At 38.5% G+C, this 20,219-nt stretch overlaps 1 protein-coding gene across 4 annotated transcripts in view; it reads right to left on the reverse strand.

Annotated features, from left to right (window-relative positions):
• Positions 1–20,219, reverse strand: part of FRMD3 (FERM domain containing 3) — a 308,453-nt gene that overhangs the window by 125,318 nt on the left and 162,916 nt on the right. For all 4 annotated transcript variants that reach the window (XM_054501637.2, XM_063649630.1, XM_054501636.2 and 1 more), the window contains exon 3: positions 5,782–5,824. In XM_054501637.2, the coding sequence (XP_054357612.1) occupies positions 5,782–5,824 (43 nt within the window). The remainder of the gene's footprint in view (positions 1–5,781; positions 5,825–20,219) is intronic.

Raw genomic sequence — 20,219 nt, forward strand, 5'->3', positions numbered from 1 at the left:
GACTCTGCAAAACCAAACATTCAAAAATATGCAATTCAGTTAACACTTTGTTTGAAGGCAATCTGTTATCCGAGTACTCTTAAAGAAACAAAAAATGGATCAACATCTCAGTCCACATTTGTACCTATGGACATGGCAATGGCATAGGGAAATGAGAAGGGTATTCCCTCAGCACTGCCCAATCATGAAGCCCACCTGCATTTTCACCTAATAGAAAAGCAATAATTAAAAATTTGATTTTAAGGTTTTAATTCCAGGTAGAGTGCGTTAATTGCACCCCACCCCATCTCTTTCACTGAATGCAGCTATAAAACCTGGCAGAATATATGCAGCAACTATTTAAGGACTCTGAAAAGTAAATAGTAGCAAGCAGATTGGAAAAGAAGATGAGAATGCAAAGGACCCTGCTAAACTAGTGGTAAATTCACCACGATTTTCCCTCCAGTATCCTCTGGACAGAACCCAGGAGACATCTGGAAGTGAGCATCAGCTCCTAAAGAGAATACTGCAGAAGATGCACCTAATTAAGGCTTGAGGAATAGAAAAGGAAGTGCTGGCTGCAACAATAGGAACAGCAAATGTGCTGGAGATTTCTTTTCTGGAAAATCTCAAGCATAATTTACTTAATAGTTATAATACTACTCAAGTTATATATTTTATTTTGAGTGAGTTTTGGTAAGTCACGGCTTTTGAGGAAGAGATCTATTTCATCTAAGCAATCAAATTTCTGTGCCTAGAGTTGTTCTGCAGGATCTGTAGTAATGTCCCTTCTTTTGCTCCTGATATTGGTAATTTGTGTCTTCTCCCTCTTTTTTTCCTCTCCTCCATTTTGCTAAAAATGCATCAATTTTCTTGATATTTTCAAAGACCAGCTTCTACTTTCATTGTGTTCTTCTACTACATATTGATAAACACAGCAACTTGGATGAATCTCAGAGTTATTATCCTGAGTAAAAGCTGATCTCAAAAATTACATCCTGTATGATATTCAAAAAAGAAAACTATACTGGCATGAAACAGACCAGTTGCGAGTTGTTGGAAGGCAGTGATGTCACCACAAAGGCACAGCACAGGCAGGTTTTTGGGGTGATGAAAACCAGGACACTCTTCAGCAACCTGTCTATGTTGGTGGTCATGAAAATCTATATGAGTAAAGGCTCACAGAACTGCACACAAAAATAAAGTCAATTTTAACATATGTTAATTTATTTTTTATTTTTTATTTTATTTTAGTATTATTATTATTTTTCTGAGACAGCGTCTTGCCTTGTCACCCAGGCTGGACTGCAGTGGTGCCATCTCGGCTCATTGCAAGCTCCGCCTCCCGGGTTCACGCCATTCTCCTGCCTCAGCCTCCCGAGTAGCTGGACTACAGGCTATGTTAATTTAAAAATTAAACTATTAGCATCTCTTCTAAGTTCAGAGGAGAAATAAGACTTTAATTTAAGAAACATCTTAATGTAAAAATGTATACCAAAGTAAGTAACTGTGTAATTAATTAGCTTTTCAATTAAACGGACATTTCTCTTCCTTCATAAACTTGAAAAATAAATTTAATTATCCTTATTTTCAACAAATTTTGGGGAAAGAAGCATTCTCAGGTAACATTTGAGGGAGTCAGATTGAGTCATTTGTGTCATTAGATTTTTTGTAACATTTTGTGTCATTAGATTTAAATGGCTAAAACCTCCTTGACTAGATATTTATCACCAAGGAAAATTAATATGTATATATCTTTAGATCTACTTATTCTATTTCTAGGAATTTTTTTTTTTTAAACAGAGTTCGCTCTTGTTGCCCAGGCTGGAGTGCAGTGGCACCAACTCGGCTCACTGCAACCTCCGACTCCCTGGTTCAAGCGATTCTCCTGCCTCAGCCTCCCGAGGAGCTGGGATTACAGGCACATGCCACCACACCCAGCTAATTTTTGTATTATTAGTAGAGACAGGGTTTCACCATGTTGGCCAGGATGGTCTCGATCTCCTGACCTCGTAATGCACCCGCTTCGGCCACCCAAAGTGCTGGGATTACAGGCATGAGCCATGACACCTGGCCCATTTCTAGGAATTTTTAGCACAGATGTACTTTCACAAGATGCAGTACTGTACACAGCATGTTTATTGCAGTATACTTTACAATAGAAAAATACCAGAAGCCACCAAAACCACCTTGGTCTCCCTTAATAAATACATTATAGGCCGGGCACAGTGGCTCACGCCTGTAATCCCAGTTCTTTGGGAGGCCAAAATGGGTGGATCACCTGAGGTCAGGAGTTCAAGACCAGCCTGGCCAATATGGCAAAACCCTGTCTCTACTAAAAATACAAAAATTAGCTGGGTGTGGTGGCACATGCCTGTAATCCCAGCTACTCAGGGAGGCTGAGGCAGGAGAAGAGCTTGAACCAGGGAGGCAGAGGTTGCAGTGAGCCAAGATCACAAGATGGCAATGTAGCCTGGGTGACAGAGTGAGACTCTGTCTCAAAATAAATAAATTAATTAAATACACGCATACAATTAACTCAGAAAACCACTTTTTAAATCAGGCCAATCATCAATTATGGATATTTTTAAATTTCTAAAATTAATCAAGAAAAAATAACAAGATGAAGAAAATATATAGAGATTGATCTCATTGCTGTTTATCAAAGGACTTATATATGTTGGGGGATTATATACATTCATAAAAATTCTTGGAAGGATATACAAAATATTGTTTGCAATTGTTATTTCTTTGGGGTGAGCTTGATATAGAGGGAGGAGCAAGGAAATAGTTTTTGTCTTCATCTTAAATCTTTCTAAACTGAGAAAACACAAACATGATATATTTTTTTTAACTAGTGAAAAATAATAACGCCTTGTTTGTTAATCAGGATAGCTGACCTTCAGCCAACCCTGGGAAACATCATTCCTGGGAACATCCATAGTCAGAAGGATCTTAATAGGGTCAGAGAGAAGAACCTGAAGGCCCATCATCCTCTGTGAGTAAGAAACAGTTCCTCCAAGGAATTCTGCAGCCATTGCCTACTGAAAGGTGATACAAGCATAAAAGGATGAAGCCACTGGGGCTCTGTGACCGGACTCTTTCGATAAATTCATGGACAAGTCCCCAGGGTTGGACTTGGTTTCTCTGGATTAACAATAAAAAAGCCATAGTTTAAAAATTTTCTAATTTACAGTAAAGTTAATATTTCTAGGGCATATGTACAGGAACACAGAAATTCTTCATACTGAAAGACATCATCAACAACAACAATCAAACTAGGTTTGTGATCTTGAGAAAATTACATAATTTTTTTGTTCGGTATTGTCTTTAGCAATACAACAGGGATTGGGTGGTGGGTAAGACCCTTGCAGTCCTAGAATCAGTGAGTTGCCCTGTCTGGTTCAGACACTGAATTTTATACAATTCTATTTTCCAGATTCAGATTTCGTTTGTCATTAGATTAAGACTGGCCAGTAGTCAAATGCCAATCTTTACACCATTCTAACAAAACATTATGTGTTTTAGGGTGGGTGCAGTGGCTCACGCCTGTAATCCCAACACTTTGGGAGGCAGAGGCAGGCAGATCACCTAAGATCAGAAGTTCGAGACCAGCCTGGCCAACATGGTGAAACCCGGTCTCTACTAAAAATACAAAAATTAGCCAGGCACAGTAGCGCGCGCCCGTAGTTCTAGCTCTCTGGGAGGCTGAGGCACAAGAATCGCTTGAACCTGGGAGGTGAGATTGCAGTAAGCCAAGATTGCACCACTGCACTAAAGCCTGGTGATAGAATGAGACCCTGTCTTAAAAAAAAAATTATGCATTTTAGTTGGTTGTTCAGATTTGCTGTATTATAGAGACAATGCTCTTAAACACTAAATTTCTCACAAGTTTTAAACTTCTTACAAAGTTTAATTTTTTGCTTCTATTAAGTATTGAAATGCCTTCAAAGATAAATTTCTATTTCAAAACTGGGTATGGCTTAAGGACAAAAGGAAAATATTGCCTGGCATTTATTTAAGAAGAACCAAAGTCAAAGAACCATTTATTATACTGAAAAATAGTCTAAATATTTTCAAATATATAAACAAAAATATCAACATTTTGTAGTTAAGGAATAAAAGCTAGGAATCAGCAATTTTTTTCTCAGGCATTTTAGCTCATTCTCATTATCCTGCATATCATACTATATGCAGCCTCCTGGGACCCCTGTCTTACTACTTTTTTTTTTTTTAGACGGAGTCCCGCTCTGTGGCCCATGCTGGAATGCAGTGGCATGATCTCTGCTCACTGCAACCTCTACCTCCTGAGTTCAAGCGATTCTCCTGCCTCAGCCTCCCGAGTAGCTGGGACTACAGGCAACCACCACCACACCCAGCTAATTTTTGTATTTTTAGTAAAGACGGGGTTTTACCATGTTGGCCAGGATGGTCTCAATCTCTTGACCTCCCGATCCGCCCACCTCGGCCTCCTAAAGTGCTGGGATTACAGGCGTGAGCCTGGCCTGTCCTATTATTTCTATTTGGATGCACATCCCAACTCTGTTCTGGTCTTGCCCTAATTCTGCTCCAGCCCCACCCCAACTCTGTTCCAGCCTTGCCCCAGCAGCCCGGCCTCCCTGGACTTTCCACACCCACTGCTGCACTTGTGCCATCTGAAGCATCCTTCCTCACTAGCCAGACAGAGCTTGCCCTTGAAGGATGGAAGAGGGATGGGAAGGAAAAGAAAAAGACCAAGGGAAGGAGGAATGGGAAGGAAGGAAGAGAGGGAGAAAGGGACAGGGAGGCAGGGAAAAAGAAGAAAGTTAAAGAAGAGATACACTGCCTGCTAGTTTGTAGTCCATGTTCAGTTTCTTCCTTCTCTCACCTGAAAACCATGCCCAGAATAATTTCTTCATATTCAAAAAATGAAAGAATCCCTTGAATGATGACAAGTGACATAATATGCATTAACCTAATCTCTGATGAGAAACTGATTCATCACCTGCATTTCAGAGCCCTGGGAAAGTGGATGTGGAGGGATAAGTGGATTTGGGGGCAGGCAGTAAGTTTCTGAGGTGCATTTCAGAAGTTCTCCTCCAAACCGTAAATAAAAGCAGGTTGGCTACAGCCTGGCATGAGTAACCAGAACAAAACATCATGTCACCCAGGACTACCAGTGAACACCCTCCTCACAGAGTCCCAGGTGGATGACCAGGGAGTGCTAGAGAGATGTTGTTATCCAAGCTAACTTCCCCAAGAGCTCACTGATTAAAAAGAGAAAAAAAAAAAAGAAATTCAGAACATCGGAGATTTAAAACAATTGCCCAGAAGAAAAAAATGTTTTTCATTTTGGGGAGTTCAAGGAATGGAAAATAATTATACAGTCTTCAGCAAAGTCATTGGTAAAATTTTAGTTTCCAAACACATCTGCTTCTCCCATCTTCCTTAATACTGCACCCCCTCCCACACTTAATGACTAACTAGCAACCCTCATAATCAAAAGGAACCAGGTACCCGGTGGCTGTGTTTAAGAGGTATTTAACCATCCAATTCCAAAGCCCCCGTTCAGATATCAAATATGAGGGCAAGATGGGGGGGACGGAGAGAGGCCCAGGAGACTATAGGATGCTGGTGCAGACAAGGGTCATAGAAAAAGAGGGGAGAAGATACAGAGCTCTCCTGGGGAGAGAGAAGCCCCCACACTCCCCAACACCTCTTCAACTCTATCTATTTTTCCCCTGGCAGGAGAAAGTTTGTCAGGGAACAGTATCTATCTTTGGACACATTGTAGCAAGAGTAAAGGCACAGATTGACACTTACTTTTCATTTGCTTGAAGATGGACTTGTTAGGTTCAAGCCAGTGCTAGGGAGGAAAAAAAAAAAAGCAATTATCAGGGATCAAATTGCTGGACCATACAACGCATATCAAATAACTAAGAGGAATTCCAAAGTACAGCCTCGGTTTCCATAGATACTCTCCAGAATTCCACATTCTGAAGACCAACATAAACAACTTGGCAATAATCATAGCGCAGACAAGGATATAAATTACAGAGTTAATATTTTCCAAGTAATATGTGAGTCAGACAGTTGCTAGGAGAGAAGGACAACAGAGAGAATATGCTCTCAAATGGGATGTTCTAGTACCCCTAATTGACTCCTAGGTGATTCTTTGAGCTGCATGGTTCTGTGAAAGCCGCACATGGCTAAAGACTTTTAGCATTTGACATCCACGACCTCAAAGAATCACAGTCCAAGGCAGCAGCAGCATCTAGTCCTGCTTCCAGGACAAATTCCCTTAAGAGGAATATTGGGCCAAGCCGGCATTAGCCCTATCATATGCAGAGGCAATTCTTCCTTTACAGTAGGGAGGAGTAAATGATCTTAAATATCTCATTTTCAGAGGCCTGAGGTCATCAAGAAGAAAAATCAGATCTATCACAAAATAAAGAAGCCAAAAGATTGGGGGAGTTCAGAACCATGTTACTGACAGGCATTTGAAGTAGGCACCACACTGGTCCCAGTGGCTGGCCCTCTCTGCAGCACATACAAAGATCACTTCGACATGCTGAGAGCTGGGCAGCTTTTGAGATCACTAACCATGAGGTCCCTGAAGCTGCTCAGGGAATGTCACTTAGAGTCACTTTATACACCTGTACTTTAGAGATGATACAGGGGGTGTCCTAGGGTACCCATCCTGAGGTCAGGGAGCTCTCCTTCTGGAGGCATCCCGCCTGCTTGATGCCAGAGAGGAAATCAGAAGAGCAAACTTACCATCCATTGAGCTCTTGCACCTCACTCTATCTCCTTTGTGTTATCCAGTAAGCCTCACATCCTGTGTTATCCATATTCTTTGATGTAAACGCATAACCATAATAAGAGCTGGCATTTGTTGAGTGCTTACTAAATGCCAAGTGCCATTCAAACGTTTCCATGTGCTATCTTATGTAGTCCTCCCTACCACTCCACTTATAAATAAGAAGCCTGGGGCTCAGGATGTTAAACAGCTTGACTAAGGTCACTCTGCTGATAAACAGTGAAGCCAACCATGTAGCAGGATTCTGGTGCATGGGCCCTTAACCTCTCAACTGTATGGCCTCCTGGCTGATCATTTGCTCTAAAATGCATATTCTTCTCAGTTAACACTCCCTACTTTCTCAGGAGCTGAAAAACTGAATCGTCAAATTAGTGGTTTCTAATCTAGAAACCACTGAGGGTGTCAGATCTCTGCAGTCTTCAAAAACAATAATGGGAGTCTTATAAGAGTTACAACATTATGGAAAGTCACACACAAAAAAAACCATATATTTACCCCTGACCAGGTTGCACAGACAAACTGAAAAAACAAGTCTTTTTGCTTCTGGCTAAAATTATATCAACTCATTTGGGGACCCTCGTTATTGCCTTCTAATTAGAAGTTATATAGTTATAACTCAACAGTGGAAGACTCATTGATTATACCACTTACCAGTTATAAACCTTGTACAAGATGCTTAATCTCTCTGTGTCTCAGTTTCCTCAACTATAAAATGGGAACAATAATCACACCTACCTCTTAGGGCTGTTGCGAGGATTTAAAAAGTTAACAAATGTAATATACACAGTGCATGAAATGTGAAAATACTCAATAAAATGATTGTTGGCCAATGCAGTTCTTATTATTTAATAGGTACAGTTTAATTGGTAGACCACATCTTTCAATATATGTGCTTCATGGAGAAGAATAATAAAAGAGGCCCCTGGTGGTTAAATTGCTTTTCTAGAAATAAATAAATAGGATCATTTAGAACTAAGGTAAGAAAACAAATAGCAGCAAAAGATCAATACTTACTGCAATTGTTTTGCAGAGGAGAATCACCAGTTATTTTGCTAATAAAGTCTCATATATAAATGTTTTCCAAATTCTCCTTGTTTGGCATTCTTTCAACTCCTCGGCCCTTTCTTGCCTAACTTGATCCTGCTTCTCCAACTTGTCTCTGACTCCAGGGGTGACAAGTCAGTTTCATTTTGTGTGCCCACACCAGGGCTGTGAGGAGGATTCCAAAACCAGGTGCAGGCTCTGAGAGAATGAGGGCCATGATGGATTGGCTATGTCTGCCATGCCACTATAGATTGGCGATGTCTGCCACAGAGGACAGGGAACATGTAAGGCATGCCTGAAAGGTATTTGCCATCTGTGTCCTAAATAAATTATTTACTCTAAATAAACTGGCCTCCTTATTGTCCTAAGAAATACACCTTGCAGTTTCAGATCAGTTTCTATCATCCTTTTCCTCTTAGCCTAACCACACCCTACATTTGCCTTTCAGGCCCGGTGTATCTCAGTTACCCACTTCTACAAGGTGATCTCTACACACTTTTCCAGGACAGCTATTCTTCCCCGAAGGGATAGTCATGAAGTATACAGTCCTAGGAAAAATAAGCCAGCAATAATGTTTCGAGGAATTACAGAAAATCATTTTTTCAAAGAGAGCCAAGTTCAACTTGTTAGTATTCATTAAACCACTAACACAGAAACAGAAAACCAAATACCAATACCACATGTTCTCACTTATAAATGGGAGCTAAATGATGAGAATACATGGGCACATAGAGGGGAACAACACACACTGGGGCCTATCAGAGGGTGGAGGGTGGGAGGAGGGACAGGATCAGGCAAAATAACTAATGGGAACTAGGCTTAATACCTGTGTGACGAAGTAATCTGTACAACAAACCCCTATGACACAAGTTTATCTATATAACAAACCTACACATGTACCCCTAACTTAAAAGTTAAAAAAGACCAGGCGCAGTGACTCACACCTGTAATCCCAACATTTTGGGAGGCCAAGGTGGGTGGACCGCCTGAGGTCAGGAGTTCGAGACCAGCCTGGCCAACATGGTGAAACCCCATCTCTACTAAAAATACAAAAATTAGCCTGGTGTGGTGGCAGGTGCCTGTAATCCCAGCTTCTCGGGAGGCTGAGACAGGAGAAACGCTTGAACCCAGGAGGCAAAGGTTGCAGTGAGCCAAGATGGCGCCATTGCACTCCAGCCTGGGCCACAAGAGCAAGATTCCATTTAAAAAAAAAAAAAAAGTTAAAAAAAAAAACAAACACCTGACAGGTCCATGGCCCAGCAATTTCTTTATTCTCCAACTTACCCATGTGAACAAAGAGGTACCCAACAAGAATCTTCACTGCAATATTATATAAAATTACAAAATATTAGAAATAACATTAATGGCCATCATCAGGAAAATGGGTAAATAGACTGTGATCTGTTCATATTCTGGATGATTCTGCAGCAGTGTTTTCTATGAGGGAGATCTTTATGTGTAACATGGACAGATCTCTAAGGCATGTTGTGGGATACAAAAAGTGAACTGAAAAATTTATCATTATACCTGCAATCAGTTCTCAAATTGTGCACTAAATCACCCCAGAGAAACACAGCCATAGTAGACATCAGTCAGCACCATGTGAATTATGAACTCGAAGGAGTACACAGTTCCAACATTAGATTGTGCTATATTCCTTTTTTTTTTTTTTTTTTTTTTTTTTGGCAGGGCTTTCTATGTTGCCCAGGCTGGTCTCAAAAGCCTGGGCTCAAGCAATCCTCCCACCTTGGTCTCCCAAAGTGCTAGGATTACAGGCATGAGCCACCACACCTGGCTGTGCTTATTCCTTTTGATGTTATATGTATATATGGTATCAAATATGTATATTTGATAAAATACATATGTATATATTTTGCAAAGCTTGGTTTCTAGCAGTTGCTGTGATAATAGGCAAGTACCACACAGAAATAGGTGTGCAACAAGCAATGAGCATGGTAGTGTGTCCAATATGATCCTGGGGTGCCCAACAGGCACCCGTTATTAAGCAATTGTGATTGTTTAAGAATGAAATGAAAATACTATTTTTTCTGCAATTTATATGTATAATGTTTTACATAACTACTAAGATTTTAGGACATAACTACTTGTTTGGATCTAACTCTTATTAGATGAAACTGTTAGGTATTCTCCTGGCCTATGGAGGCCATGAAATAATCACTAAGATACTAAGAGACAGCCAGAAACTGAGAAAGTTTGGGAGGCTTTGAACTACTTTACCATATACTTAATATGTTTTCTTTCAAAATAAAAAGTACAAACATTACCATATATTTAAAAAATACATATGTAAGCATCTAAATATATTTGTAAAGATCCGAAATGATACACAGTAAAATGAGACTAATGGAAGGATAATAGGAGAGGGAAACACACGTTTAGGAGTGTTAACCAAAGAAAACCATGACTTCAGTATTTTCCGTGATGTTTTAACTTTAATTTTTTACATGTACTGGTGCATGATACAGTTTGGATGTGTGTCCCCAACCAAATCTCATGTTGAACCGTAATCCGCAATGTTGGAGGTGGGGCCTGATGGGGAGTGATTGGATCACGGAAGCAGATTTCTCATTAATGGTTTAGCACCTTCCTCTTGGTGCTGTCCTTGTGATAGTGAGTTCTTGCAAGATCTGGTCATGTAAAAGTGTGTGGCACCTTCCTCCTCTCTCCTGCTCCTGCTCCCACTGTGTGAGATGACTGCTTGCCCTTTGCTGTCCACCATGACTATAAGCTCCCTGATGCCTCCCCAGAAGCAGATGCTGGCGCCATGGTTTCTGTACAGCCTTCAGAACCATGAGCCAACTAAACCTGTTTTCTTATAAATTACCCAGTTTCAGGTGTTTCTTCATAGCAATGCAGGAACAGCCTAACACAGTACATTACACAAATAATTAAAAATCTATTTTTTAAAAAAAGACGGCTAATGTCTACTCAGAGGATGAAAGTAGATTTCATGTAAATTAGCCTGAAGGAGTTCATACATGATAGGCAGATATCAAACCCAGCTGAGCACCCGGGGTTGACATTGTGGTCAGACCTAGGAGCCAGCAGGCCTAGATTCAAATCCCAGCCCTAAGACTGACAAGCTGTGGACTTTGAGTAAGTTCCCTGGTTTCCTCACTTACAGCATCATGGAGAAATTTAAATGGGTTAATTCATGAAGAAGGCCTTAGAAGAGAGCTTGGTGCATCGTGAAGGCTCAATAAGCACTGGCTTTTACCATCTTTAGGCTCCATGAAAGAGACTTCTCACTTGGTACCATGGCAGTTTCCATGAGTCTAACTATGTCCTTCTTTTTTTGTTTGTTTTTTGTTATTTTTTTTTTTGAGACAGAGTCTTGCTCTGTTGCCCAGGCTGGAGTGCAGTGGCACAATCTCAGCTCACAGCAGCCTCCGCCTCCTGGGTTCAAGCAATTCCCCCACCTCAGCCTCCAGAGTATCTGGGACTACAGGTGCAGGCCACCATGCCTGGCTAATTTATATATATAATATATTATATATATATATAATTATATATATTATATATAATTATATATATAATATATAATTATATATTATATATAATTATATATAATATATAATTATATATAATATATAAATTATATAATATATCATTTATATATAATATATAATTTATATATAATATATCATTTATATATAATATATAATTTATATATTATATATCATATATATAATATATCATTTATATATTATATATCATATATATAATATATCATTTATATATTATATATCATATATATAATATATCATTTATATATTATATATCATATATATAATATATCATTTATATATTATATATCATATATATAATATATCATTTATATATTATATATCATTTATATATATAATATATCATTTATATATAATATATCATATATAATATATCATTTATATATAATATATCATTTATATATATAATATATCATTTATATATAATATATCATTTATATATAATATATCATTTATATATAATATATAATTTATATATAATATATAATTTATATATAATATATCATTTATATAAAATATATCATTTATATATAATATATAATTTATATAATATATAATATATATAATATATAATTTATATAATATATAATTTATATAATATATAATATATAATTTATATAATATATAATATATAATTTATATAATATATAATATATAATTTATATATAATATATAATTTATATATAATATATAATTTATATATTATATAATTTATATAATATATAATATATATAATTTATATATAATATATAATTTATATAATATATAATATATAAATTATATATTATATATAATATATATTATATATTATATATAAATTTTATATTAATATATATTTTATATATTAATATAAATTTTATATAAATATACATTTTATATATTTATATAAATTTTATATGAAATATATTTTATATATTATATATAAATTTTATATAAATATATATTTTATATATTTATATAAAATATATTTTATATATGTATATACATATATATTTTATATATATATACATATATATTTTATATATGTATATACATATATATTTTATAAATGTATATACATATATATTTTATATATATATATTTTAGTAGAGATGGGGTTTCGCCATGTAGGCCAGGATGGTCTCAAACTCCTGACCTCAAGTGATCCACCTGCCTCAGCCTCCCAAAGTGCTGTGATTAACTGTGTCAGCCACCACGCCCAGGCTAACTTTGTCCTTCTCTTCCTCCCTGACTCCTCATCTCACTCTCCCTTCTGTTCAACATGAGGAGATTAATTATCTATACAATTGCAATACCAGCTGTTAGCCCTTTGCCTCTCTCTTCATCCCCTTCCTCTCTCTCCTCTCTTTTCTCATTCTTCCAATTAGAGTTACGAGTTGGCCAGTGAAGTGGAGTCTGGACTACACCAATAATTTCTGCTATTATTGGAGGTACAGATGGATTACACTTGAGGGAAAAAATAACCACCATGATGTGGCATGCTTGGTAATTAGATATAAGGCTTAGAACATTTATTGCATTGCTATTTTCCTTTTGATTGCTACTTGGAATATATGCTGTTCTGATATTTTTAAGTCTTTTTCCTTACTGGAAACTGAGTTTCCCTAAGAGAGGCAAAAAGCAGAACCCGGTAACCAAATATCTGAATTTGTGGCTAATTTACTGTAGCTGAAATCTTCTTTTCTTCAACTCTCATTTAGAATAAAATTTCCAAAGGCTATAAGGAAGCTAAGACCCCATCATTGATTCTACAAAATGAACTAGGGGAGTAAGATGAACCAGTGGATGCACCCCTTAGTATGATTTGAAGGTACCAGGAAGGCATCTGCAGCAGATACTGTCAAGCCCCAGCAGCCTGACGCTTTTTAGGAAGGCTGCCCTCAGTTTACTGGAGTCCACCACAGGGTAGACAATTGAAACTTCCCACCCCACCTCACCCTCCACAAACCAGGGTAGCTCTTAACTAATGACTATCAGATGTGGTAGTATAAATACCTCTGCTCCCTCACCCCTTGGATGGCACAACTCTCAGGCATGGCCTACACTGATTCCAGAACTCCCCTATGAGATTGAGCCCAAAATACTCTCTACATGACTTTGCCTAGCATTACACACATGCTTGGCCTCCTTCGCCTCCACCCTGTAATCCTCTACTCCCCTACAAGTCTTTTCCTGGAAACACTTCCTAGCAAATCACTTATACAGAAATTTTTATCTCAAGGTCTGCTTCTTCAAGCCAGACCTAAAACAGCCTCCCTAACTCTCCACTAAAAGCTGTCTTCCGTGGTGTTTAAAGTCATTTCCCTGGGTATTTATTCCCTTTCCTTAAGCTTAAACCCTGGAAACCTGCAAAGCCCCTGTGAAAGATCCCAGTTTGCAGAATTATTGAAATCTACCTGACCACATTTCAAGACTTTTCTTAGAACAAATTTATTTTGGTTTAGAGCAGTTTCAAGAGAAAGAAGATGAGCTACACAAAGGGAGTGAAAAAGCAGAGAGATTCCTAACCCTATGTTTTGGTTTCCTTATCTGTAATCTTGGTGGAGATGGTGGGAGGCCGATTCCAGAACTCCTGAGATTCCTAGTTCTAACAGTCCACAGTCTATGAACCTGAAGGATGAGGATATTGCCAATGAATGTTTCTTTCTTTTTAATTTTGCGAGGCACAACTGCACTTAGCCCTGAGAGATCATTTTTCTCTACCTCATCATACAAATGGTGCATATCTTTCATATATTCTCATTTTGGCTTGGTTGGGGAAAAAGAAGGTGGGTATGGGGTGGTAATTTGCGACTAAGAAGATTGATTTTTAATTTGGCCACTGCTAAGACAAAAAAAAAATGCATCTAAAAGTAAACAATATAGCACTTAGTTATCTTCAAATGTTTGGCTTCTGTTAAAATCGATTCAGTGTATGATTACAGAATAAATTAAGCACTTCTCTGTTTACTTTCTCAAAGCCCTTGGTACCCTAAGCCAGAGTAATTTGTAGCCCAGAGAAATATGTTAAATAACCCAGGGGGCTTTTAAAAAGAATGAATGCACCTCCCCAGACAAGAGATTGTTTTTCACCTCAATAGTAACCAGATCCAAAATTTGAGCAATTCCCATGATGACCCTAAAAAGATGGCCTGATTCTCGCATCCACCTAGACAAAGCCCCAGAGTAACTTAGTCTCTGCATTATCATGCAGCCAATTTATGTCATTCCTAGCCCCTCTGGCCTCTTCTGGGGAAAAAAGAATGCCATCTGATGAATGCAGCCTTATCAGTGTTCCAGATTATAAGGCTATAGCGAGGCCTAGTTATTTAGCTGCCAATAATCATGGTTTCCATTCCAGTTTCCAGAAGATCTATGACACAACAGCAACAACAACATCAACAAAGCTGTAGATCACGAATGCTCAAAAATGTTTTTCCATTTGGAAATCAATCTATGTAAGAAAATCCTCTGGGTACAGTGGTTCATGCCTATAGTCCCAGCACTTTGGGAGGCCAAGGCGGGCAGATCACCTGAGGTCAGGAGATTGAGACTGTCCTGGCTAACAGGGTGAAACCCTGTCTCTACTAAAGATACAAAAAATTAGCCAGGTGTGGTGGCACACACCTGTATTCCCAGCTACTCAGGAGGCTGAGGCAGGAGAATTGCTTGAACCCGGGAGGCAGAGGTTGCAGTGAGCCTAGATCGTGCCACTGCACTCCAGTCTGGGCGGCAGAGTGCAAAAAAAAAAGAAACAAAAAAAAAAGAAAGAAAGAAAAAAGAAAATCTTCATCGTTTCACTGTAGTGTTTTTGACTCCTTTAGCCATGATGCTTTTGTATTCTAGGGTCTCAGGGATGGGCAAAAGAGAGATAACAGCCAGAAGAAGAAACACTGTACAAATCAGGGGAGGGGCCAGGAAGTCTAAAAAAAAAGCATATGTGTCCCTTCATCCATTAAGCAACCTCCATTCCCTTCCCTATTTTGGCAATTTTTATTTTTTGTAAAAGACCAGATAGTAAATATTTTAAGCTTTGTGATCTACATGGATCTCTTTCACAACTACTCAACCCTGCTATTGGAGCATGAAAGCAGCTGCAGACAGTATGTAAATGAACAGAATTAGCTGAGTTCCAATAAAACCTTATTTACAAAAACAGTTGGAAGGCCATCCTGACCCTTGCATGCCAGTCCCTACTCCCAAGAAATCTTTAATATACACTCAAAAAAAAAAAAGTCATAGTTTGAAAATGCAATAGGATGTAAAAAAAAGTATTACTATTTATTTTAAAGTACACTAGTAACTAAAATGCAATCATTTATGAAATGAAATTACGGAATTTTTTTCAAGCTTGTTACAGTGGAATTTACCACCATGTAGCATCTGCTGTCATGCCACATAAATTTAACAACATTGCCACCAAATTCTTCTAAAGTCAAAGATCAGCTAGCCTCTAGATTCATGGGACTTTTTTAAAATTTCCAACTTTTATTTTAAGTTCAAGGGTACATGTGCAGAATGTGCAGGATTGTTACATAGGTAATCATGTGACTTAGGTCTTTTAAACATCCTTAAAGCATGGAATAGTAAAAAGACCAGTTACATAAATTGATAGTATGGTTAATTCATTTAAAAAATTATATCACATAAGTAGTATTAGTATCCTTCTTTAATAGATGAAGAAATTGAGACAAAGAGGGTGTAAGGAACCTGCTCAAAGTGGTACAACCAGCAGGTGGCAGAGATAGGATTTGCTCTGGTCTTCATGATGCCAAAGCTTTTAGCACCTGAACAATTTCCTAAAATAGCAAAAGATTGTCATCATTTCCTGACTCAGTCCTTTGATCCTGCCTCCCTGCTTGAAACTGCAGCTCACTCCCTCTTATTGTGTCTATACCTATCCTTGCTCCCAGAATGTTTCTCTCTGCACATTCTTTTCTTTCTGCTCGGTCTGATCTTTGTCCATCTCCTTTGCTGGTTTTGAATCTCTTCCCAGGGCTTTGAAGTCATAAAAGACTTCACTGGCTCCCAAATCCCCATCTGTGGCCTAAACCTCTTCTTTAATCTTCAGACCTATATTGTCATCTATACACTAAACATCTCTGCCTCAACTTCTCTCATGCATCCCAACTCAAAACGTTCAGAACTTATCACGTTTCCCCCAAAACCTGTTCTCTTTCCTGTACAACTTATTTGGTAAGTGGCTCCACCTATACTTGGAGCTCTAAGTGGCCATGTAAGAAGTACAAACACCCTGCTGGAGAGGTCATCTGGAAAGGGCCTGAAACTACATCAGAGGGAGGGGACCCCTGAGCCCTACCTTCCAGCCTTCTGCATCAAGGCACCAGGCATATGGACCAAGATGTCTTGGATCCTCCAGATTGGACTAGCTGCTAGCTAAACACCACTAAGTGATCCATTCAATACCATGTGGGGCAGAAGAATCTCCCAGCTGAGCCCTGCTCAAATCCCTGAGCCACAAAATGCTGTGATATAATAAAATTATGTTGTTTTGAGGCACAAACTTTTGGGAAGGCTCGTTAAACAGCAATAGATAATGAGAACTACTGGGTCCTCATCATTAACCTCCACACATGTAACAGACAACTACTACTGAAACTTGAAGGAAATAAAATAGTCATTTTCTAACCTATACTGTTTTTATTTCTCCAAGTCATACATCATAGCCACATTCTAGTCTTCCCAGTTAGACTTAAAGATATTTTTAAGACCAATTTGAAACTTCCAAACCTGCTGGTCTCTGGTCAGCCCTGCTGTTCTTGCCTGCTGGAAGCCTCCAGTGAGTACTTTACTCTTCAACCATCACATTTAAACCTGTTTTCCTAACTGATTTCTACCCAGTCTGTCCCACCACCAACAGAGGAAAAACTTCTTACCTTGGATATCTTCCTGATTTTTCCTGACTCAAACAAGGATAAAATGGCATTTTCCCAGCCCCTGCCTTCTGGCTCAAATGAGATAACCAGGTCATGTGCTTGCCCCTCCCCTTCCACTATAATGTGGACATCTCCATTGGCTAAATGACTTCTAGATGGCAACATTTTATCAAGCATCCATTTCCCTCCTCAGGAGAGGATATCAGATGTAAAGAGAGTCAATTATGAGCCATCCTTTCAGTTAAAGACCAAGTACTGCTTTCTGCTGAAGGAATCTGACAATTTCCCCAAATGCATCAGTGTTCATACCTTGAGCCACAATTGAATCACTGACAATATATTCCATTTTCAAGCTGTCATGATAGTACTGTCTTCCTTTTAACCTGAGTGCCAAAGTCATTTCCCACAAAGCCAAGTTACTTGTACCTGTCTGCCCCCAACACACACACACAGACACCCAAGAAGTCTTGATCTTTAATACCTTTTGAAACGTAAACAAAAGAGGACTCATTGAGCAGAAAAATTTGTGATCAGTGACTTGAGGCAGCAGCACAACCCTTTTCTTCAGGGCAGGGCTGCCCTAAATCTTAGGTACCACTCTTGCTCCTAGTGATGAGCATCTGTGAAGTAATTATCCCAAGAAGCAGGAAGCAGCCTCTCAATGGCAGGAGCAGCTGGTGGGACATAATGCTGTCTGGCTTCCTGGCACCATCCCCAGAGTGAAACCTTCAATCACTGGGCCAGCTTTTATTCCATTCCACGTCCTCCCCAAGGTGCCTCTAGAAAAAGCAAATTGCTCTAACATAGACAAGGCCTTTTCCTGTTATTAATAAAACTTACTGATAGGCTCTCTAGTTCCTTCTGGCTACCAACATAAAAGCCTTGGGGCTGTAATTATATTAGGGTTGTGACGGTGGGGGATCAGGACTGAACGTGACCTTGTATCCATGATTTCCAGCTCATCCTCCTATCAGAAAACCTATTAAATCCTCTAGTGTTAATAGAGTGTCTTAGTGTCTTAGTGTCTGGTAGACATTAAGACACAATGGCCTATCACTGGGCACTTGAGGAGTGTACCCCAAAAGTGTGGATTTCCAAAGTGAATCCCATGTCTTTTGGTATGAGTCAAAATCAGAAAAGTCAACAACACTGACGCAAATGGGTTAAACAGATAATTAGCAATTCCAAAGTTAAAACCAAAAGCATTGAGTACAACCTCCCTCCAGACCATAAAGCAGCATCCTACAACCCAGTCCTAGTGTAATTCTTCCTCTGGCTGGGCTGGGAGCTGGGGCACTCAGCTCTAAGGCATGGGGTGAGGGGTGACTTCCTTAGCTGGATTTGGGGAAATAAAAAGGGTAGAAGAACATAAGGGGAAAACCCAGGACAATGGACACCTAAAACCATAGCTATGGAAACTAGAGCTACGAAATCCAGCTAATTATTTCAAAACTTCATCTTTCCAAAGGGAAGTTACCCAAATATCTAAGCAGAAGTGGTAAAAAAAAAAAAAAAGTGGAGTAAAAAAAAAAAATCTAAACTTAAGCCAAGTACTACCTTCTTCTAGAATTACTTCTAGACTTAGTGTCCCAGTTTTCTCTATCAGTAAAATGGGGAGAATACCACCCACTTTTTCCCTAACCTTAGGCAACTAAGATTATACAAGTTTCTTGAAGATGAATGTTGTAGAAACTGAGGGGATTTTTTACTGGCCAGTATTCAACCTATCCTTCCCTATATCAAATTAAAAAATAATAATGGAAAATGTTGGGCCCTGGACATTAAAATAGCAAAAGATAGTCATCATTTCCTGACTCGGTATTTCCCATTTCCAGAGCATCTGGGGCATGAGACATCTTGCCAAACATATGGTGTTCCAAATGCAATCGTGCTAAATATTTAATATTCAACAATGGTTTACTGTAAATCAAGTTGTAGGCAAACCACCAGCCCCCAAGGCAAAGGTAACTTTCACTTCAGCTTCTCTAACTCACTTGATTTTCTCATTTAATTAGCTTTCTATCCAAATAATTCATCAGTTTTACTTGCCATTAAGAAAAATACAGGAGCTGGTGAAAAAAAAAAAAAAGTTGGCCAATTAATATCTGTTTAAAATGTCCATACCAGCATGTCTCTGTTTATGTCTTTGAGTCCATTTTTCTAATTATCCAAGGCCCATTTTCCACCTTCTCTCTCCAACGATCTTAATAGTAGTGCCCCCTGCCTTTAAAAGATGTTCTTATAAACATTTCTAGGTTTTAGAGGTACTAATCATGACTGTGTTTCCTCATGTCTCACCTGGACCTAGCCAATGCATAATAATTGTAAGAATAATAATAACAACCAAGAGTGAAAACAACACATACCATGTACTCAAGGTGTACCATGTGCTAAGCATTGATATACCTTATCTTTCATTCTCATATCAACCCTACAGGTTGGTATTGTTATTTGCTTTATCAATCAGGGCAGAGACTCAGAGAGGCTGCATAGCTTGGTCAAGATCACACAGCTTACTAATCAGGAGAGATGGGATTTTTAATTCATGTCTTTCTGAGTCCAAAGTCCTTGCAGTTGTGTGCAGCAACTACCCTGCAACCCAAGTGAAAGCTACACTCACATCGTGATCCTCAAAATCACATTTTGATCCTCAAAATCAAAAGGCTATAACAGCTGTATAATGCAGAGAGAAGTATTCAGAAACCCTCTGAGCAATTTAGTGGCTACATGAGATAAGACAGTTTTGTTTTGAGGGTGGCCCCCATCCTTTCCTTTACTCTACTACCCAAGTCTGGGCATTAAAAATTCCATTAAATAGAGTCAAAATATAAAGAACAATAAACAACCTAAAGACTTCTCTTTTATAACTTTAGTTTAAAATTTTAGTAATTTTAGACATATGAAAAAAGTTGCAAAAATGGTAAAGTATAACCTTCACTCATCTTCCCCTAATGTTAGCATCCTGTGTAATCA

Source organism: Pongo pygmaeus, chromosome 13 (genome assembly GCF_028885625.2).
Source record: "Pongo pygmaeus isolate AG05252 chromosome 13, NHGRI_mPonPyg2-v2.0_pri, whole genome shotgun sequence".
NCBI classification, from domain to species: Eukaryota; Metazoa; Chordata; class Mammalia; order Primates; family Hominidae; genus Pongo; species Pongo pygmaeus.